The sequence below is a fragment of the Alternaria conjuncta genome, assembly GCF_024043145.1.
Source record: "Alternaria conjuncta strain BMP 0040 chromosome Unknown scaffold_17, whole genome shotgun sequence".
Taxonomy (NCBI): Eukaryota; Fungi; Ascomycota; class Dothideomycetes; order Pleosporales; family Pleosporaceae; genus Alternaria; species Alternaria conjuncta.
In genome coordinates, this window is record NW_026250106.1 from 124,911 (window position 1) to 145,744 (window position 20,834).

Consider the following 20,834-nt stretch of genomic DNA (forward strand, 5'->3'; position numbering starts at 1 on the left):
TACGGCGATTGAGAATTGGTCGCTGGAGATAGAAAGATACTCGGCTTGCACAACTTGCTTGGGCGTCTCTCCCACATTCGTAGAATCAGAATCGTATAACGTTCCGCTGTTCGCAGAAAGTTCTCAGAACATTGAGATGGGGCAGCGCATGTTTACCGTCTCTTGTCTGGTCGGGTATACCAAGGCCGGGCCGGAAGGTACACCACAAGATGGCTTGACTTGATTGGGGCGTTGGTATATGCAAGTATAACGGTGGCGCGCAGGAAATCATGTCTGGTGCCGGGGGTAGGTTTGCCTTCTTTTGCCTTGTTGCCTGGTAGGCGAACCACTGCAGAGCCGCATCTTATATCGTGTTAATGCCCACCTTGAGGGCCTCTTGGAAATTATACGGACAGTAGAACATCCTATCATCCAAGAACTCCATCATCACGCACTTCCCAATTGCATTACGCCCAAGCATCCAAGCAATCAGACATCCTTGGCAGAATATATCATTTCACCTTCACCCCCAGTGTTGAATTCAACCCACCTCACATCATGAGAAGGGGAATCCATCATGAGCAAGCCGATTGTAAGGGGCGCGTGCGGCTCCCCGTAGCTGTAACACCCCAGTCCAACAAATATGCACGCAAGCGTGTTCATGTCCCAATGTGGTTAATACTCGTGTGGTCCTTGGTGGCCCTAATCACGCCCGCAGCTGCGCTCGACGAACCACACGCCTTGTCCGCAGCCACAGCGGGCCACCACTACGAGTACCGCCTTCCGATTGGCTTCACCATCACCTTCCTCCTTTTCATTGGACAGGCAGTTGCTGCCTTCTCGAGTACCCTGGTCGGACCGGCGATGGGCATTACGAGCGTGTTGTGGCTCATGATGCGCAACGATAGTGCCATCAGTCCCAAAGCGTCTTGGATGTAAGTAGGCATTGCTGGAACTATCCTAGGATACATGCTTACGAAACCAGGGTGTTCGGGGTATGGTCCTGGTTGACAGCGATGTACTTCCTTGTCCAATGCCAACGGGTATCGAACCATCGGTTGTAAGCAACGGCTCTCGACTACTTCGTATCGTCAAGCTGACCAATGCAGATACATTCTCTTCACGATCGCCTTAGCCAGTGTGTGCATGGGCCTGATTGCACTAGCTCAGAAGTCGTCGCTGCAAGGCGGCCTAGTGACAGCGATTCCGACTTGTACTTCTTTTGCCGCATACGTTGTAGCATATTGCTTCCCAGAGAGACGTGACCGAGAGTCAGACGAATGGAATGCCATGGTATGATGCGAGATATCAGCTGCAACGGTTGCTGGCTCCTACTACGAGAAAACCTCAGCGGTGTTGGTGGTCGAACGGGAAGCGAGGGTAAAGGATACGGAAGAGCCGGAACCGCAGAACGATCTGGCGATTCTGAGATGCGAGTGGCAGTAAGGCTGCTGCAGGTCGAGCCCGAAGGCTACATGGACCGCACCAGACGCAAATAGTGGCCGGCACGAGGAGGCGGGACAACTACATGTACATGCTTTACCTGTCCTTGTCTTTCGCTTGTTCAGATATCGCTCTCTTGATCGAAGAAACAGCTCTTTTACTTGCCTCCTCTCGCAATTCATCATCGTTAGGCATCCGACAATTAGGCTGTCGACGGAGGGGAATCTCAGTGTACTTCGTATCAGTGAAGTAGCTCAAGTCAAAATGCGGTTCCAATCGCTGCTTCTCAGTAACTTCTGCAACCTTTTCTTCTGCATCTTTCGTCTTGGTGTGTGCGCTTCGGAAGAGACGATCTGCATCGTCGCGTGGTGAAGATGGCGGCGCAGGCTTGCCAAGCCAGGATGTACCACGGCCACGCCAGCAGAGTACGGATCGGGCGTTGCCTTGTCCAACAACTTCGAACCCATCCTCGGTCGCATTGTCTCCGGTGGCATCGGGTTGTTCCCGCCATATCTCAACGCCGTCGAAGATGTCTAGATTTCGTGCGTTCTGCGCCACGCGAAGCGCCTGCTCCATGTCTGCGACCTCGAACAGGACGACTTTGGCTTCTACGTCTCTGGCGATCTGGAGCAGGCGCGGATAGAAGCGATCGCCTTGCTCTTTATCCGTCTGCTTGATCCTCCGTGGAGGCACCAGCGCGAGCTTTGGCTCGAAACCGCGTACTGAGCGCGTTGTGGTGTACCAGAAGGCAGCTGGCGAGATGTACGGTGGGTTGGAGATGATAATGTCCCAAAAGGACGGTTGCCCCGCCCAATTGAGCGCTGCCGTCAGCGACAAGACGCCTTCAGTCTGGTCGTCAAAGGGATTGATCAAGACGTCCGCCTGTATGAAGTCGACTTTCCCAGTGTCTTGGAGCTGTCGCGTCTTGCGTAGCTTTTGGAGATTGTATCTCGCGAGATCAAGGGCTTTGTCGGAGATGTCGACACCAAGAAGACGCAGGTCTACTTTGTCGGAGGCGGAAGACAATTCGTGGTGGAAGAGGAGGGGTATGCAGCCGGTGCCGGTGCAGAGGTCGAGTACGCGTACTTCGGAGGGGAGTTCTTTTGCATGTCGTAGGAGACCGGCTAGGTGTGTAATTGAAGCGGCTGTATCTGCTCTGTTCGCGTCGTTAGCCATGAGCCGGAGAGAAGCCATAGTTCCATATACCTCGGGATTAAAACACCAGGCCTACAGCGAATTTCCAGGTCGCCAAAGTACTCTGTGCCCAGCAGATACTGCAATGGCTTCCCGGCGGCTCTATCCTTGACTAATTGTTGCAGTAGAGAAGCCTTGGCTATCGTGTCTCCTTTGGCGCGACGCGCTTTCGCGACTTTGTCGACATGTTCGCGGAGCCATCGCAGCTCGTTCTGGGCGGCCTGCAGTTCGCGACAGGGCCCAAGAAGAGCAGGCAGGTAGGGATCGATTGCGCGCGCCTTGCGGATGAGCGACGTTGGGATCCGTGGCATGTTGAAGGTGACGCGGTGGGGTGGAGTTGCGGTCGCCTCACTAGCGTCGGCTTCATGTTGTCTGGCTGCTGCGACATTGCGGCGTTTTGTCCAAAACTTCGGTAGGAGAATGACATATCCTGACGTTGCCGCCCACGATAACAACGGATGTCTATGAATTCATCACGATACGCCAAAATCTTGTTGTTGCGTGTTGGTTGAACGTATAGAAGATTGGCAGTACGTGCTCAGTAAACCTTATGACCCGGCTCCTGCCTCATTACTTTTTCGGCAGCCTGCAAGTCTGCCCTCACACCAGATTTAGCCTTCCGGATCTAACCTTCAGGACGTCTACATCCAAAGCAACAACAAAACTTATGCATGGCATTCAACATGCCGTATAGCTAAGCTTTAATTTCCCCGCGCGACGCCCGTTCTGACCCACCATCCCCAACATCATGCCCGTACCCCATACTTTTCTAGTTCACATTTATCCAATTGCTGTGGATAGTGCGCATTAGGTAACCCAGCTGTATCCACCCGCTGAACGGTACAGTGATACCGACCTCCATTATGAGCTGTCGTGCCTTCTTGGCCCAGCCACACACGGATGAGTATTTCCAGGCCTCCCCAGGGATCTGTGGCGGGCTCAATGACAAACGAAGAGCACAATCACACACTGGTATGCTGAACAACCCGTAACAACACACACCGTTTCGCTCTCAGCATACCCAAAGATTCATTCCCATATAACCAGTAATCTACCACAAGTTACACCCGCCATGCACATCACCAGGCACAGAGACACTCCAGTCCATACAACACCTTCCCCACATCCACCCAAGCGCAAAGTGCCAAGTCCCCTCCCCCATTGGTTCTGGCAGAGCGGAGAGGGCATCTGACTTGTGGGGTCAAACAACCGCATGCGTCTCTGCATAGAGGACTTGGCAATAACCTTGACTCGGCAGATGGGTAAAGTCTCTGTGGTTGGCACTGCATCCGACCCAGTCTGGGCAAGATGATCTTCAAGGTATAAGGTAGGATTCCTAGCCTTTAACCCAAGATCTAGCTTTTCAAACGACTGCAATCCTTCCTGTGAGGTTCTTTTGCCATGTCTGATAACAACGGATATACATGGCGCGACCATTCGCGCTTGTTTCTCGCGTGCGGCGTCGTGATTCTAAGTCCTTTTCAGTATGGGTTTGATTTTGGCATGATTGGAGGACTGCAGGCTATGGTGGGGTTCTTGAAGGTACGACACCACTGCATCGCTCTTTCTCGTTCAAAATCAACGGCGTACTGATAGTAAATCAGATCTTCGGCTATCAAACCGACAAGTCACCCCTAGGATGGAATCTCACTACCGAGCGACAACAGCTCATCTCCTCGCTCATGACGCTGGGCGCTTTCATCAGCTCCGCGACTGCTGGTTTACCATCCACCCGGTTCGGGCGACGCATGTGTCTGGTTGCGGCATGTGTGACATGCTTCGTGGCTAACATCATGATGATGGCGACAGAGAATATCGGAGCGCTTTACGCCGGCCGTCTGATTATCGGGTTCGCAAACGGTTACTTCATGACTTTCTCGCAGCTCTATCTACAGGAGAGTAGTACGGCAGAGCTTCGTGGTATCTTCCTCACAGGCTTCAACTTTTTCGTCTCCTTCGGAACATTGATAGGCACGATTGTCGACTGGGCGACTGCGAAGCGACCAGACAAGTCAGCGTACCTAATTCCACTGGGACTCATCTACGTGTTCCCTCTCATCATCATCTGCACGATATGGTTCATACCCGAAAGCCCCCGATGGCTCATCCTCCAAGGCCGTTTCGAAGAAGGTGTAAAAGCACTAGAATGGCTACGCCCCGCCCGCCATGATTCCCGCGCAGAAGCCACCGCCATCCTCACCGCAATCGAAAAGGAAAAGGAATCCAGCTCCGGCATAGGCTGGCTCGACATGTTCAGCAACCCCGTCGATCGACGCCGTACTTTCCTCGCCGTTTTCGCTGTCCTACTGCAAGCAGCATCAGGTTCCATGTTCATCATCGGTAAGATTCCTATCACCCCAGCCCCCAGAATCTCCTACTAACAACCCCCAAGCATACAAAGCATACTTCCTCTCCATGGCCAAAGTAACCGACCCCTTCGCCATGTCCAACGTCCTCTCCTCCATCAGCATAATCGCCTTCATCGCAAACTCCTTCATAGTAGTCCGCTACGGCAACCGCCGCGTCCTGCTAATGACCGGCCTCCTCGTCTGCGGCATCCTCCAACTCATCATCGCAACCGTATACCACCAAGCCCCCAACGCAAAGTCTACCGGAAAAGTCACCGTCGGCCTAACCGCCATCTACATGTTCTCTTACAACGGCATGATATCCACCTACGCCTGGCTCTCCGGCGGCGAACTCCCCACGCAGAGACTGCGTTCCCATACGTTTGGGCTGGCGGCCAGTGCGGGGTTTGTGGGCGCGTGGCTGACGACGTTTACGGCGCCGTATTTTATTAATCCGCAGAGTATGAATTGGGGACCGCGGTATGGGTTCATCTGGGCGCCGAGTTGTGCCGTGGCGGCGACGTGGGTTTTCTTCTTTTTGCCAGAGGTGAAGAATAGGACGTTGGAGGAGATTGATGAGATGTTTGAGGCTGGGTTGTCGGCGAGGCAGTTTGGGAGTTACAAGTGTGTGGGGGCGGCGAGGGGGGATGATGAGAGGAAGGTGGCGAGGAGTAGTGTGGAGAAGGAGAAGGAGGTTACGGTGCTGGCGAGTGAGAAGGTGGCTGCTGAGACGAGTGTGTCGAGGGATTAGGGGTATGGAGGGCTGGGGAGTCACTGCGACCCAGGATGTGATTGGGATCTAGGTGGGAAGTGGCTTGTGGGGTATCTCATAATGTATTGCTATGTTCCCTCGCGGTTCGCTCTATAAGCATAAGCATGTTTCTTGCTCAACATGTATGCAACGCTTCAAGCGGTCCTCAACCAAGTATTCGCTCGATAACATATCTTCCGCCAGGGTCTTTCCTCTGCACCACCTTTCTAACACCCAGGCCCCATCCTTGACTACCCTTCTCACCCATAAGACTCATCTCGACCTCGCACTCTCGTTTATCCTTGCTGAGATCTACGATCTTGCCCTTTGGCTTACTCGCTTGTAGTAACGGGGTGTTGAGCGCAATGTTGATAATCTGCGGCCTCGTAACGGGAGTGAGAGGATGCATGCGCGTCTTCGGCGTTCGGCTTCCAGTAATCGTGGATGATGCGGCCCGCTGGAGATGGGAGTAGATGATATATCCCGGCATCTTTGCTGGCGGTGTGCGTGCGAGTATGGAAGAAGGGTGTAGGAAGACGTATTTCGAGTGTGGGTCGTCTGAACGCTCCGATTGTGACGAGAACAGAGTAACGTATGGCACATCGATCGCGGTCTTGAGCTTCCTTGGGAGCTCGGGAGGCACAGGAGCAAGATCGGCGCGCATAGCAATCTGATCGATGAAGCCTGCGGCGCATATCTGAGTAAGCAGATTAATGTTTCGCTCCGAAGGCGCTGGAAGCTTTGCATTGTATGCTCCGATAGCGGTGGGTCGATGTGCCCGGACGATATTGGTGAGCTGGTGGCGGAGCTGACTGGCCTCGTTCATGGACTTTGGATTGAGGAACATGTCTTCGCAAAACCGGTGCGAGTCAGGCTCGTACGCGTAGGCACAGATGGCGTTGCTAAGCTTGATGCAATCACTCTGCTTCGCGTTGATGCTCATCTTAGCCTGTGCGGCATTGTAGGCTTTGCGCAACCGGGAGCGCTCTTCGGCTTCGATGTTGTCCTGCTCGGTGCGAATGGCATCCGGGTCTTTGACGGGCTCACGTAGTCCAAGATTGTTCTCTGGGACGATGAGTTCTGGTACAGATAGGGCAGCCACCAATGCGATGGTTTCAGCTGCGAGATTCTGTGCGACACCCATCGCAACCATGCGGGCGAATCGTGGATTCAGGGGATATAACGAAAGTTCGTGACCGAGTTTCGTGACCTTGCCATCTAAAGACAGTGCCCCGAGGTATGAAAGCAAATTCTCAGCCTTCTGCAGACTTTCCCTATCCGGTGATGTGGGGAAGGGAAAGTTGACCACTGGAGCGCCCATACTCTTCAACTGCAACACCACGCCTTCCAACGGTGTCCGTGAGATCTCCGGAGCTGCGTACTCTTCGAAGTCTCGCTCAAAAACGGCCGATGAGTACAGGCGATAACAGTGACCAGGTCCAGTACGGCCCGCACGACCGGATCGCTGGTTGGCACTAGCCTTGCTGATCCAGCTGACTTCGAAACTCTGGACGCCAGTGATGAGATCATATTTCTTCTCCTTGGCTCTTCCGCAGTCAAATACGTAGCGGATACCTGGTATTGTCAAACTGGTTTCTGCGACGTTCGTCGCAAGGACAATAAGACGAGAGCCATCAGGAGGTGGGTCAAACACCCGCAGCTGCTGATTTGTGGGCAGTTGTGAGTAGAGAGGCAGAACATGTACGTTCATGACAGTGTCCTCTGCCTTTTCGTCCTCGATCTCGAACTCTTTGTCGTCTTCATCATCCAGTCCCATTATTACGGAGCCTTCCGAATCAGAACCATCGTCGTCTAGGTAGTTCTGATCTTCAGCCTCTCCGCCCAGCTCGATATCCTCGGCCTCTAGTGGCGTCTCCGCTGGAGAAACCACGACTTTGCCATGCTTCACTTCGCGTCCTTGCGTAGAAGGAAAGGCTTCCCTTAACCGTTTTGCAAGCTGCGAGATCTCGCTTTGTCCAGTAAGGAAGACAAGCATACCACCCTTGGGTAGCTTTCGATGTCCTCTGCAGACCTTACGATACATCTCCTCAACGTAGTCTCGCTGGGTACGACGTGCGAAGTGGTTTACAACGGTGTATTGTCGACCCTCTGCCTTGATCAGTGGCGGAGGCTCACTCCTGAACAGGCGTTTGTTCTCTGTGAAGTCTGAAATCCGCAAAGTAGCAGACATGATGATCAGTTTGAGAGGCTTGTTCTTTGGGTCTTCTTTGACCATCTGAGCGCGAAGATCCACTATCCTGCTAAGCATGCCAATAAGAATGTCGGTGTTCACACTACGTTCATGAGCCTCATCGATGACGATCGCCGAGTACTTTGTCAACACGAAGTCTTGGGTAATCTCTCGTAGCAACACACCGTCGGTCATGAACTTGATGGCGGTTTTAGAACTCGTGGTCGTGTCGAATCGGATCTGGTATGCCACTTTCGTACTTTGGTCGCCGAGTTCATCGCCAACACGTTTAGCCATACTGACAGCGGCTACACGACGCGGTTGTGTAACGCCAATCATGCCAGGCGTAGGCCCGTCTGGCGCTCCGTATCCAGATTCTAGGAGAAACTGAGGCACCTGCGTGGTCTTACCACTACCCGTGGCACCCCAAACTACTACCACGTCGTTGTTGTGTATGGCCTCCATGATCTTCTGCTCTTCCGCTACGATAGGAAGCTGCAATCTTGACTCTTGTATCTCTGGTGACCGTTCGACATTCACGCTGAAGGCTTTTCGTGTCGCATCGGTCGCCGTTCTCGTCTCAAGTTCTGGGGGCAGAGGATCTTGCTCGGGAGCTCGAGGTTTGAAGTTCGCCGGAATCGGTGCGTAGGAGAGTTGGTTTGTCGGGGTGAAACCCACTTGCTCGTTTCTCTGCTGAGTTGCCCAAGCCTTGAAAGCCGACGTTCTTTCCTTCTTCGCGATCTTGTTCTCTTCGTCGGGACTGGTATCGCTATCCTCGTCGCTGTCGTCCTCAGAGTCTTCGGACTCTCCAGATTCGTCAGAAGCTTCGGATCCGGAAGTTGATGCCTCCTCTTCCGAATTCAAACCAGCGTCGTCGGACTCAGCAACAGATGCTTCAGATTCATCCCCACTATCCTCATCGTTGTTCTCGCTGCCCGAGCTGAAGCCCTCCCATGCGACCTCTTCTTCGACCACGACGGGTTTGTTGGTCTGACCTTTCCGCCGCTTTCGCACTTGTATAACGGGTTTGCCCGACTCGTCAACCTCTAGAGGCCTCTTCAGCCCGCTTCCAAAGAGTCCACCAGTCTGTCGTGGCGCTGCGAGGGGCTGTGAGGTTGGCTGCGAGGTTGGCCGCGAGGCTTCGATCTCGGGCTCGGAGGGTGATGGGGATGGCGCTCGTTCTCGTGAAGAGCCGTTGGTTTGCGCTGCTTGCGAGGGGATCTGTCGTGCGTTTGGTTTCGAAGTGGGTATCGGCGCTTCTTCTTCGTCTGAACTTTCGTCTCCGACCTCCTTGACCTCGCGCTTCTCTAATATCAGGCCTTCGTTCTTTTCCACATCTATGCCGGCTCTGCTCTCAGCCAGTGCGCGCCTCATTGCCTCCCTCTTGGTGTCTGCTCCTCGACCGAGCTTCTTGGAGCTTTGGAACAAGCTGGTGTCGACTTTCTGGGTCGCGAGCTTCTTGAGCAGTTCGAGGTTCTCTTCTTTCTTGAGTTTCGTATCCTACAAACGTTAGACTTGAAGTTCTTCGCGGTGCAATTCTAGCACAAATTGACGAAGAAAGGCGTCTCGAGTCTTCTATGCTGTATCTCCACGTACAATGTATTTGTCGAGGCGCTTCTTCTTCTTGCCGCTCATCTTGCCCTGCGACTCTCGGGTGAGCTCATCCTTGAGCGCCGCCTTCTTCTGGGCGCGCTCCTGCTCATCCTGGGGCAAGATCTCGGTCGCATTGGTGTCGACGGTGGCCTCGTGCGTCGGCGTCTTCTGACGGGCCAGAACCTTGTGTTTTCGCTGTCGCGGCACGAACTTGGGCATTTTGGTGGTTGCGGCGTCGAGGACTGCTCGCAGCGCCCGAAAGTTTTTGGTGGGGATCTGACGCTAGTGGGAACTCCGCAGCACTTCCGCCGCGTGCGAGCTGTTGATCTGGATTCAACACCACGGATCGCCAGACACGAACGCGAAAGTCGCATCAGTACTCTACTGCGCGCCTGACTACCTTCACTATATCAAGAGCCCGAATCAACTCGCTCGCCTTTCGTCGCATTGCTCGTCGCATATCAGCTACCCCTCAACAATAACGATCGCATCACACGGACAACACCATGGCAGCGCCCACAACTTCGGACGACTACGTCGTGACGCCCGCCCTATACCCAGCGCGTACCCGTACGGCCACTGCGGCGATCAAGAGTATAGAAACTACAGCAACGACGGTCAACTTTGCGGATAAGATCCTCATCACCGTGACACAGAATGGACGGCTAGCGCATTGGGTATGTGAATATATATGTTTATCTGTAAAATCTTTTGCTAACACCTGTTAGGTACACGTACCCCTTGATATCTCCGCGACCGATGCCTCCATGACCTCGAATGCCTACCTCGAACGCGACGAGGAAGACCCCAACTCAGACCTCCTTCCTATGCACCATCTCACGGCTACAACTATACTTGGCGGTACCATGGCAGAGCTCGACACTCTAGGCTCAACACTCGCGACACAGATTGCCAGTGCCATTAAGCAACGCGACGACAGGGAAACCAGGATGGTCGTACTGGGTATGGGACTGGACAAAAGCATGATTGGAAGAGAAGCATTCAGCGAGCTGGTTGGACTTGTGCTGGGAGTCATATGAGATCGAATTCGTATTGCTTTAATCTATGCAATGCTCGACGTGATAACCGTGGGAGTCCGTGCCCAAACGTTGCTCCATCGAATCTTGGGTATGTTATTCATCTGTCCTCCAAGGTCAACTTTTGTCCCTCTATGCGCCGTCCCATGCTGACCAGTCAAGTACCGTAACGCCGACCCAATGCAATCCATAACCAGTTCCTTTATACGCTCTCACGGAGCTTGTTGATCAAAACATCGACCGACTCCATGTCGTTGGCATCCAGTTTCTGTTCCGGCTTGAACTCGGCGGGCACATGCTCTACAGCGGCATCGAGCGCAGCCTGGAAGTTGCGGACGGAGGACGACAGGGCGAAGACTGCCTTCTTGCGGACCTTCTTCTCGGTGTCTGAGGTGGCCATGCGAACGAGGGTGGGAATAGCGCCGACTACGAGGAGCTGGGGATCGTTAGTATGTTTCGTGGGCGTGCGCGAGATCTGGGAATGCTTACCCGTTCTTGGGTCCGGATGTTGTTCTGGACGGCAGTGCCGCAGCACCATGCAGCGTAATACCGGAGTTCAGACTCCTTGTTCTCCAGCTGTTCGACAAGAGGCACCCATAGTCCCAGGCTCTCGATGTTGTTTGCATTGTCGAGGTTCTCGATGAGCTGCTCAAAGTTGTCGAAGGCGGTCGTCCGGTGCTCCAGCTCGGCCTCTTCGTTCTGGATGACCTGCATGCTCTCCTGCATCAGTTGCGCATCCGAAGGCCCCGACATTCCCGTCATGAGTTGTTGCAGCGCCGTGGCGTCGATTTGAGGCGGCGGTTGGTTGGCGGCAGCGGCATCATTGCGCGAGGCCTCGGAGTTCTGGATGCCCCATTTGAGGAGGTTGTTTAGTCCTGGGTCGTTCATCGCGTTGGATAGATGTGTGATGTTTGGTGTGGTGTGTGGAGGGTGTGTGCAATCGCGGGGTGCGTAGCTATTGAATAATTTTGGCGGGCCTTATGACGCCGACGCTCGCGAGGGGACCAGCAGCTTCGCGGACCTTCCATGGGAGATCGTGCCCAACACAGCTGTCAGCACCATCAACCACATGGCGGGAAACGGACAAACACGACAAACATGGCGCGGTGCAAAAGCTGGTCGATGTCGGCTTTCAATGACATAATCACGACATGTTGGCATCGAGCATGGCATTGTTGCTGCGAATGCTCGTCTGGCTAGGTGCACTGCTGCTGCCCCTCCGCACACGTGACCATCGTATTCGGAATGGGCGGGGATGGCGAGTTGGCGGTGAGCGAAGCCGCGGATGGCTGGGGGACTGACTTGTGCTCGACGCTGACTTGTGCATTCACAGCGCACCGGCGAGAACACGTAGGTGCTAGTGGAGTGTCGATGATTGCTATACGCCAAGGATCAAACACCGCTGCCTGGCGGTCTGGTAGAGTTGACGTGCGCCGACAGCAGCTTCCTCGATGCTGTGGCGGGGAGCTTGCGTACTCGCCCAGTACGTACCACCGGGATAGATAGAGTCCATTCTAGGCTGCACACTTTGGGCAGCACGTATAAGATGCCCAATGCTGTTATCGTCGTGAAGCCAGATCGCCAACGCTGAAATTATACACAATCCCCTTTAGGAGCCGCCCGTTCGTGCAAAGCCTCCTTCGCGCCTGCGCTCCTGCCACCCCGCTAAATCTGGGCAAGGCCGACCCGCTTATTTAGCACACCCAGTTCTTGCCTCTGCGCACAAGAACCTCAACCTCAACACCGCCGCCGAACTTGTAAGCTCCCCGAACACCTCCGTACCCTTTTTACTTTTTCACCGCTAGCTGCATCTCTGAGCCTTCCCACTGACGCTCAATTGCTCCAGCGCTCTTACATCGACACCCATCTACAACTCCACGTCTACTCTAATCTCACCCTAATCAATCAACATGGAGGGTAAGCAGCTCCACCCCGACCGCCCCGTGTCCTGACCATCGCCGTCCACCATGCCCTCTATCTCAATGAGCTCTGCTAACCTCGATTGCCCGCTACAGAGGAAGTCGCAGCCCTCGTCATCGACAATGGGTGAGTTGGCACCCCCCGAAGCCCAACACCGCCATCCCTGCCGTGGAGGGGCTGTCCGCGCCTGAGCCTTATCTGAGCCGCGACGACGTCCTCCACGACAGCGCGCCATGTTCGGAGATGAAATGAGCTTGAGCTGACAATCCCCAGTTCGGGTATGTGCAAGGCCGGTTTCGCCGGTGACGATGCGCCCCGAGCAGTCTTCCGTAAGTACCTCCATTTCCGCCTCCCAGCTGCGGCGGGATCAAATGCCATCTCGAGAGCACTTCTGACAGCTTTGCAGCTTCCATCGTTGGCCGACCGCGTCACCATGGGTACGATGAACCCCCCGTAGCCCCTACGCACTCCGCCGTCTAACAACAAACAGTATCATGATTGGTATGGGCCAGAAGGACTCCTACGTCGGTGATGAGGCACAGTCGAAGCGTGGTATCCTGACCCTGCGATACCCCATTGAGCACGGTGTCGTTACCAACTGGGACGACATGGAGAAGATCTGGCATCACACTTTCTACAACGAGCTGCGTGTTGCCCCCGAGGAGCACCCCGTCCTGCTCACCGAGGCTCCCATCAACCCCAAGTCCAACCGTGAGAAGATGACACAGATCGTCTTCGAGACCTTCAACGCTCCCGCCTTCTACGTCTCCATCCAGGCCGTCCTGTCCCTGTACGCCTCCGGACGTACCACCGGTATCGTGCTCGACTCCGGTGACGGTGTCACTCACGTTGTCCCCATCTACGAGGGTTTCGCTCTTCCCCACGCCATCTCCCGTGTCGACATGGCTGGTCGTGATCTGACTGACTACCTCATGAAGATCTTGGCTGAGCGCGGTTACACCTTCTCCACCACTGCCGAGCGAGAAATCGTCCGTGACATCAAGGAGAAGCTCTGCTACGTCGCTCTCGACTTCGAGCAGGAGATCCAGACTGCCAGCCAGTCCTCCAGCTTGGAGAAGTCCTACGAGCTTCCCGACGGTCAAGTCATCACCATCGGCAACGAGCGTTTCCGTGCTCCTGAGGCTCTCTTCCAGCCTTCCGTCTTGGGTCTTGAGAGCGGTGGTATCCACGTCACCACTTTCAACTCCATCATGAAGTGCGATGTCGACGTCAGGAAAGACCTGTACGGCAACATTGTCATGGTACGTTGAACGCTATAATCTTGCAAAACACAGCTAACAGCAGCCAGTCTGGTGGAACCACCATGTACCCCGGTATCTCCGACCGTATGCAGAAGGAAATCACCGCCCTCGCCCCATCCTCGATGAAGGTCAAGATCATCGCTCCCCCGGAGCGCAAGTACTCCGTCTGGATCGGTGGTTCCATTCTTGCCTCGCTCTCCACCTTCCAGCAGATGTGGATCTCAAAGCAGGAGTACGACGAGAGCGGTCCCTCCATCGTCCACCGCAAGTGCTTCTAAGGTACTGGAGGTCATGCGTCTACGCGATTCATCGACTGACGGTTTTCTTCCAAGCGTGTTCTTGCGTACGGTTCTCGAGATCATGACAAGCCTAGTAGCGGGGGCATCCTTGTATTGGTGCCTTGTTATCCCGGGGTTTTACACATGTCGATTGTCCACAAAATAGCACAGCGGGCCAATGGTTGGGTGTTTGAGTTATGGAGGAGCTTGAGCTCACATGGGGGTGTAGGATCTTAAGATTGTAGCTTAGAGCCTATGGACACTTTCATATCCCTTACGATCTTTGGCTGACTCTGCGTGATGAGTGATGATGTGACAACGAACTCTGCGGCTGCAAGCTCATGTGTATCTTAAAACCTCGACCTGGCACGTACGCACGTGAGCGTACGACAGTCAAACACGCGCGACGCGTCGCAAACGTGCCTGGCCTTCCGATCAAAGTAACGACGTAGCAATGGAACGAGTGGTTGGACATCCCTGCTAGCGCGGAAGTGTGTCCTCCGCGGGAAGGCACGAAGCGCCGCGTTCCTCTGCAAACTGCTTACTTGCAACCTTCCGTCTCACGGGTGACACAGCATGATATGATTCAAATACTCATATAAGCCCTAAACATCTCACATAGCGTTTACGTCGTTCATTTTACTATTTATCGTTGTTACCGCGACGCTGGTCGCACTGGGGCGATTGCCTCCGAACTCACACCGTTCACGCGACTTCCGCATCTAAAGTCGCCCGAGCGGCCTCTATCCAGTCGGGATGTCTACATCATCTAGCAAACCCGCTGATGAGAACACACCTCTCCTAACCCAAGTAGACCCAACACCGATAACAGAGGATCAATCGATCGACCCTTCATCTCAGCAAGATGACATCGAAGAAGAAGATCAGGATAAGCCATTGCCCAAAGCCCAGATCTCCCTCCTGTGCTTTACGGTATGCGTGGCGCCGATATCATTCTTTTCCATCTTCCCTTATATCAATTTTATGATTGAGAGGGTGGGGAATGTGGATAAGGAGGATGTTGGGTTTTACTCGGGCTTGATTGAGAGCTTGTTCAGTGCGACGCAGATGTGTGTGATGATCTTTTGGGGGAGGGTAAGTACCACTTATTTTGCTGTAAAGGAGGAAAGACACTTGCTGACATAGCATCTAGGCTTCTGATCGATATGGGAGGAAGCCTACTCTCGTCATATCTTTGTTGGGCTTGACTGTCGCCACGACTCTCTTTGGGATGAGCCAGACCCTCTGGCAAATGGCATTGTTCAGATGCTTGGGTGGTGCCTTTGCTGGAACGGTCCTCACTGTCCGAGCTATGATATCTGAGAATAGCACCAAGCATACTCAAGCACGAGCATTCAGTTTCTTTGCTTTCGCAAGCAATATGGGCATCTTCATCGGTCCGCTGATAGGTATGTGTTCTGCAATGACATGAGCCAACAATGAGCTAAGTACATATCTATAGGTGGTGCACTCGAACGCCCTGCGGATAAGTTCGCATCAACCTTTGGCAAACTGCAGTTCTGGCATGACTATCCCTATGCGCTTCCCAACTTTGTCGTATCGGCTCTCGCTATCTCTGCAGCAATTACAACGATGCTTTTCGTTAAAGAAACACTGCACATCCATGGCGACAAGAAGAAGGCTGCAAAATCCACCATGTCTACCTGGGAGCTGATCAACCGGCCCGGCGTCATGCGAGTACTGGTCGTATACAACTACGTAATGCTTATGGCATTCACGTTCACAGCCGTCTTTCCAGTCGCCCAGTACACACCCGTCAAATTGGGTGGCCTCGGCTTCACTGCAGAGCTTATCGCTGCATGCACAGCGTTGAACGGAGTATCTCAGGCAGCCTGGCTACTCGTTGTATTCCCTGCGCTACACAAACGCGTAGGTACTGGCTATGTACTCTATCTATGTGCATCAGTCTGGCCACTTCTATTCATCGTCGGTCCGGTATATAATTTCCTACTCCGGCATGGGCATACTACCATCTTCTGGGCTACTGGGCCACCTCTTCTAGTCCTTGCAAGCGGAGTGTCGATGGCCTTCAGTAAGTCTCTTGACACATAGCCAACTTGCCTAGCTAACACATATGACAGCCAGCGTCCAGCTCGCACTCAACGATATATCTCCGTCACACGAAACCCTCGGGACGCTCAACGCTGTCGCACTTGCGGCGCAGAGTGGCATTCGATCAGTAGCCCCGGCTCTTGCGACCAGTATCTACGCTATTGGCGTCAAGTACCATATTCTGGGTGGTCAACTTTTCTGGCTTTGCCAGCTCGTTCTGTCATTCGGCTTGTTTGGGCTGTTGAAGCTGCTTCCTGCGAAGGCTAGGGGGGACGTGAAACCGAAGCTGTTCAACGGCAGTGCTTGATGCATGGTTCTGTATAAATGGAAACACTACTCCTGCGCATGTCGTTTTGCCGACTGATATCGGAATAAAACAGGAGGCTCTTATATGCATGGATCTACTGTAAACTGAGGGGATGCTGTGGTAGTGTCGCTTGCGTGTATGGAAGCACATTGCCCACAATGAAGCATTGCAGAAAGACTTGAGGAACGAATATCATCGAAGGCTTACGAAAAGGCAGTTGCAAAGCTTACTCCAGACAATAGACACAAGATTTTCGCAAGCGCCGTAAGAATCGCACATTCAGCTCAAGTCAACATCTTACTATGGGCTAACTACACTAAGATTTGCACCTGCCTTATCTGGAGCCTGCGAAGACCTTCAACCTCTAATAGGCAAAGATAGTAGATTGAAGATGTTTACAGAGACAGTAATTAACTTCATAGGGTATAAATTTGCGCACATACTCTGACTGTGTAATCTAGATCACAGCCGATGGTTTGGGGGCTCAATTTAGCTTACGGGGGCGCAGCTGCCAAGCCTGCGTAGGCTGACACTACCTAGGTGTAGCTCATGCCCAACCTCAGCACTTCGCTTCCTACTCTACACACTCTCCATATTTCTTCCAACCATGAGACTCATCGACGTCAAGACGCAGAAGCTCGAAACCCGGAAGCTCGAGGACTTTACAAGCGGCACGCTCTCATATGCCATCTTGTCTCACACATGGGGTGCCGAGGAGATTACCTTCGATGGGATGAAGACAAAGCCTGATAAACAAAAGGCTGGTTGGAGAAAAATTGATCTATCATGCAAACAAGCAAAGGAAGATGGATATGACTACGTTTGGTGCGATACTTGCTGCATCGACAAAAACAGCAGCGCTGAGTTGTCGGAGTCTATCAACTCCATGTTTCGCTGGTATCAGGAAGCAGAAAAGTGCTACGCTTTTCTTGAAGATATTCAAGAAGTGGAAGAACTTACAAAAGCCAAATGGTTCACGCGAGGCTGGACTCTTCAAGAACTCATTGCGCCGAAGAGTCTCGTGTTCTACGTGTCCTGCGACACCACATGGCGAGAGATTGGTACCCGAGAGGAGGCGACAATGGCAAAGAAAATTGCAGGAATAACTGGAATTGACGAGTCTTTTCTACGCGGTGTAGATTCTACGGGCCATGTTCATGGAGCGAGCTTTGCCAAACGAGTGGCTTGGGCAGCGGATCGAAAGACGGAGAGAAAGGAGGATATCGCATACTGCCTCATGGGTCTTCTTGATGTCAACATGCCGCTGCTCTACGGAGAAGGAGGTGTCAAAGCATTCAGAAGATTGCAAGAAGAATACCTCAAAGTCCATCCGGATCAGTCGTTTCTCGCGTGGCTTCTTCCTTCAGGAGACGAAGAGCCAAGGACCACCTCAGATGGCAACCTCCTCGCCGGCCATCCCGACGACTTTCGAAAGTGCAAACGGATATCACTGGCAAGTGATGACGCTGCTCCATTCACCCTGAACAATAAAGGGCTGCAGATTCGCCTACCGCTATACCAGAACCGAAGTGTCGATGCCAAACGAAGTCCAGAGTATTTCGCCGTTCTCGCCTGTTACTCGGACGCGCAACCCGAGTATCGAATTCGCATGCCTCTATGTGCTGTGGAGAGGTCTGCCGAAACACTTTCTTTCTTGCCAAGCAGTCAGCACCATCCTGTCTCGACAGACGAGTTTGACAACGCACGTTTGACGAACTGCTTTATACTCAGAACACCACCGCCTTTAACCCCCCGGTTACTGTCAGTCAACGGCTTATCCGAATTGATCTCGTGGAAACCAAAGATCGTCTATCTCAATCCATCGACTGGGACTTGGGATTGTCTGAGCAAGCCTGGAGATCTGGATCCGAGCATCCTGCGCCCCGAAGTGAGCTCACAATTTCCGCCCATCCGAGTGCCCGACCAACGAGAGTGGGCCAGCTATGGGGTCCTTCTTCATCCTCCGTCTCAATACTTGGACAATACGAGCAGTGACTGTGAGAATACACCGTGTTTGAAGGTTCTGATACGAGTGGACGTTAGATTCGAGAGGCGATATGAAGTCAACATACGCATTCAACAATTCCACATTGTCAGAAATGAGATCCCGACAGACTTGGATAATTTCCCTAGCATACCGTCCACCGGAACGTCTAGCTCGCGCTCCCAGGTCGTTTCCATGCCCACCCAACTACCCACTCAATCATCAGAAACAATCCATGCATCGGCCTCGTGGGAGCGTATTTCGAGCCAAGACCTACTGTCTGTGAAAATCGATCTGGAATCAGTCGATAGGCATCGTGCGCATGAACTGTATGCACTTTCGATCAGTGCATTCAACTTACTGATCACTAAAGATCCGTGGGTGCACGCCCTCTATGGAGCCATAGCTATGCTGGTCTTAGTGATATTAGGGCAGCCGAATGCGTTTCCGTTCGAGGCGCTCGGTCTTGGTTTTTCCGTTATGTCGTTCTACTTTATCACACTTCAGGAAATGCCGTTTTCGGGTTACATACGACCAGAATACAGGTTGGTATATTGCCGCCTACCGTTCGTCCTAGCGTTCTTACTACTCAGTAACAAAAACATTGTCGAATACAATGACGTGCCCTCTGCTCGATACTACGGAGCCCTACACTGGGCTTTGGCGAGTTTGTCCGCATGTTATGTGTTAGAGACATTCGTGAGGCGTATGGGATATAGATCTCAATATGAGGAACATGTATATACCCAGGAATTGGACCCCAGCACTGGACTTGGAAGTCTGTTGTTAGATGACACAATATGATAGGCGACGGAAGGAACTGTACTGTGCAATTGAATAATTGAAATCTACGCGAATCTTCACAAACGAGTAGTCTCTCTAGATGTGCGATGTAGAAGTCTCGTTTCATCTAGAACGGAGCAGCTTGTTGCAAGTATTCGTCTTAACGTGGGCTGCAGACCCGTTCAGGTTGCTCCTGGTATGAGGCGAGAACGCGTAACTTTCCATCACTCATCTCCAGGGCTACCTTCCAGCACCCAAGCCACCAAGACTGTCGCAAATTCCCGAGCCACAATGATGTACAACACCACTGCAACCCTCCACGTCATCCCCAAGAAGCAAAGTAGCACCTCTAACGGCCCGTCTCGGCATCATCGACCCGCGCCGACAGCACCACTACAACCACCCGAGCCATGACGTCCTCCAACCCACGGAAGCTGAAACACGTGCAGTCACGATAAGGCTACACAAGCAAGCAAGCATTGCTTTGCACCAAGTCCCAGCCCCCCAGCCATCGCTTATCTGCGCTTCCCCGTCGCAGCTCGTGCAGCCAGAACATCGGCGTGATGACATCGAAGGCGGGATGATCACACAACACCCAACCACCCCCCAGCCAGAAACACGCAATTCTCTGCCCAGCCAGCCAGCGTGTCCAAAAGCCGCCCGCGGACACACACCCCGTGCGATCGACATTGCGTCCTGCGACGCAAAAAGTTGCGGCTAAACAGCTGTCGTGCACGGCTTGCGATACGTATCGTGAGGAAAACGTAGACTCCGCAAAGCGGCGATCAAACGTCATGCATCGTGATAAGTGAGCATGAGTCGGGACTGTCGCACAGTCACGCAGTTCCCGATTCAAGTTTTCTTTTTGCACATCCTCCGTGTTCGCGTCGGGAGAACGCTGCGCGGGAGTGGTTTTTATTGAAACGTGTATCAATACAAACGGCATCCATGTCAGGAGCAAAGTAAGGCTGCTAAGATGTGGGCGACGAAACACTCCGGGCAGAAAATGCGTGACAAGCAATTGGCAAGCCTTTTTTCCCCATTGTCAGAGCGCCTCAGGATCGGGAGACTCGATCAAGGCGCGACGCGTTGTGCTGCCGATGCGAAGAAGATGCGACAAGCGTCACAATGGCATCAGCCATCGTCGTCGTGAACGATCCGATGCGACGCGCTGCGATGGCATGGGGGGCTTGTCCACGGGTATGTCACTTTGCCCAGACAGGCGCACGCGGAAGGTTTAGTTCCAACCGTCACGGAGGCTCGGCACGCTATTAAGGCCACCCAATATAACCAATACACCACTGGATCGCGACGAAAACGTTGGCCGGAGATGCGCATCACCATCTAGCCCAACCTCTTTTCGAAGTAGTCTCTTCGGGGGTACTGTTAGTTCGTAGGCTTTACGTGGCAGACTTGGAATATTGCGATGCGATACGGAAAAGGAGTACAGCGACCGTGTCTCGATCTCTTAGTCTCTCGAGAATGCTATTGGGTGGGTGAGCAAGATAGCTAATGTCGTCCTAAGTAATCAACTGCTTCACCGTGCATGTGTGTCACGTTCGCCTAAGCATTACATGCCTTGCGCGAGCTGCTGCACAAAGTATGTCATGTTCGCGATAGCTTGCATGGGCTTGCCCAGCCGTTGGTTGGTGCATTAGTAGAGAGAGGCGATGGCATGCAGCTGTCGCTTT

The 20,834-nt window shown here is 53.2% G+C and overlaps 8 protein-coding genes across 8 annotated transcripts; 5 read left to right on the forward strand and 3 right to left on the reverse strand.

The window, feature by feature from the left end:
* Window positions 1-1,518: 1,518 nt before the first annotated feature.
* On the reverse strand, window positions 1,519-2,927 carry J4E85_009425 (uncharacterized protein; the record flags this gene model as incomplete). The annotated part of the gene is made up of 2 exons (XM_051473649.1): window positions 1,519-2,546; window positions 2,654-2,927. The coding sequence occupies 2 exons, from the start codon at window positions 2,925-2,927 to the stop codon at window positions 1,519-1,521; spliced, it is 1,302 nt and encodes a 433-aa protein (XP_051322434.1).
* A 1,488-nt stretch (window positions 2,928-4,415) lies between these two features.
* Window positions 4,416-5,715, forward strand: J4E85_009426 (uncharacterized protein; the record flags this gene model as incomplete). The annotated part of the gene is made up of 2 exons (XM_051473650.1): window positions 4,416-4,956; window positions 5,009-5,715. 2 exons carry the CDS (start codon window positions 4,416-4,418, stop codon window positions 5,713-5,715), a joined length of 1,248 nt encoding a protein of 415 aa, XP_051322435.1.
* A 166-nt stretch (window positions 5,716-5,881) lies between these two features.
* Window positions 5,882-9,718, reverse strand: J4E85_009427 (uncharacterized protein; the record flags this gene model as incomplete). Its single annotated transcript, XM_051473651.1, has 2 exons — window positions 5,882-9,406; window positions 9,503-9,718. 2 exons carry the CDS (start codon window positions 9,716-9,718, stop codon window positions 5,882-5,884), a joined length of 3,741 nt encoding a protein of 1,246 aa, XP_051322436.1.
* Window positions 9,719-10,005: 287 nt separating this feature from the next.
* Window positions 10,006-10,539, forward strand: J4E85_009428 (uncharacterized protein; the record flags this gene model as incomplete). The annotated part of the gene is made up of 2 exons (XM_051473652.1): window positions 10,006-10,176; window positions 10,228-10,539. 2 exons carry the CDS (start codon window positions 10,006-10,008, stop codon window positions 10,537-10,539), a joined length of 483 nt encoding a protein of 160 aa, XP_051322437.1.
* Window positions 10,540-10,738: 199 nt separating this feature from the next.
* On the reverse strand, window positions 10,739-11,424 carry FES1_2 (hsp70 nucleotide exchange factor fes1; the record flags this gene model as incomplete). Its single annotated transcript, XM_051473653.1, has 2 exons — window positions 10,739-10,972; window positions 11,026-11,424. 2 exons carry the CDS (start codon window positions 11,422-11,424, stop codon window positions 10,739-10,741), a joined length of 633 nt encoding a protein of 210 aa, XP_051322438.1.
* A 1,022-nt stretch (window positions 11,425-12,446) lies between these two features.
* Window positions 12,447-13,996, forward strand: J4E85_009430 (actin; the record flags this gene model as incomplete). Its single annotated transcript, XM_051473654.1, has 6 exons — window positions 12,447-12,453; window positions 12,552-12,582; window positions 12,730-12,785; window positions 12,863-12,893; window positions 12,947-13,718; window positions 13,766-13,996. 6 exons carry the CDS (start codon window positions 12,447-12,449, stop codon window positions 13,994-13,996), a joined length of 1,128 nt encoding a protein of 375 aa, XP_051322439.1.
* A 756-nt stretch (window positions 13,997-14,752) lies between these two features.
* On the forward strand, window positions 14,753-16,376 carry J4E85_009431 (uncharacterized protein; the record flags this gene model as incomplete). The annotated part of the gene is made up of 5 exons (XM_051473655.1): window positions 14,753-15,091; window positions 15,150-15,405; window positions 15,459-15,890; window positions 16,020-16,049; window positions 16,099-16,376. 5 exons carry the CDS (start codon window positions 14,753-14,755, stop codon window positions 16,374-16,376), a joined length of 1,335 nt encoding a protein of 444 aa, XP_051322440.1.
* A 607-nt stretch (window positions 16,377-16,983) lies between these two features.
* On the forward strand, window positions 16,984-18,371 carry J4E85_009432 (uncharacterized protein; the record flags this gene model as incomplete). The annotated part of the gene is made up of 2 exons (XM_051473656.1): window positions 16,984-18,264; window positions 18,318-18,371. 2 exons carry the CDS (start codon window positions 16,984-16,986, stop codon window positions 18,369-18,371), a joined length of 1,335 nt encoding a protein of 444 aa, XP_051322441.1.
* Between the last annotated feature and the right edge of the window lie 2,463 nt (window positions 18,372-20,834).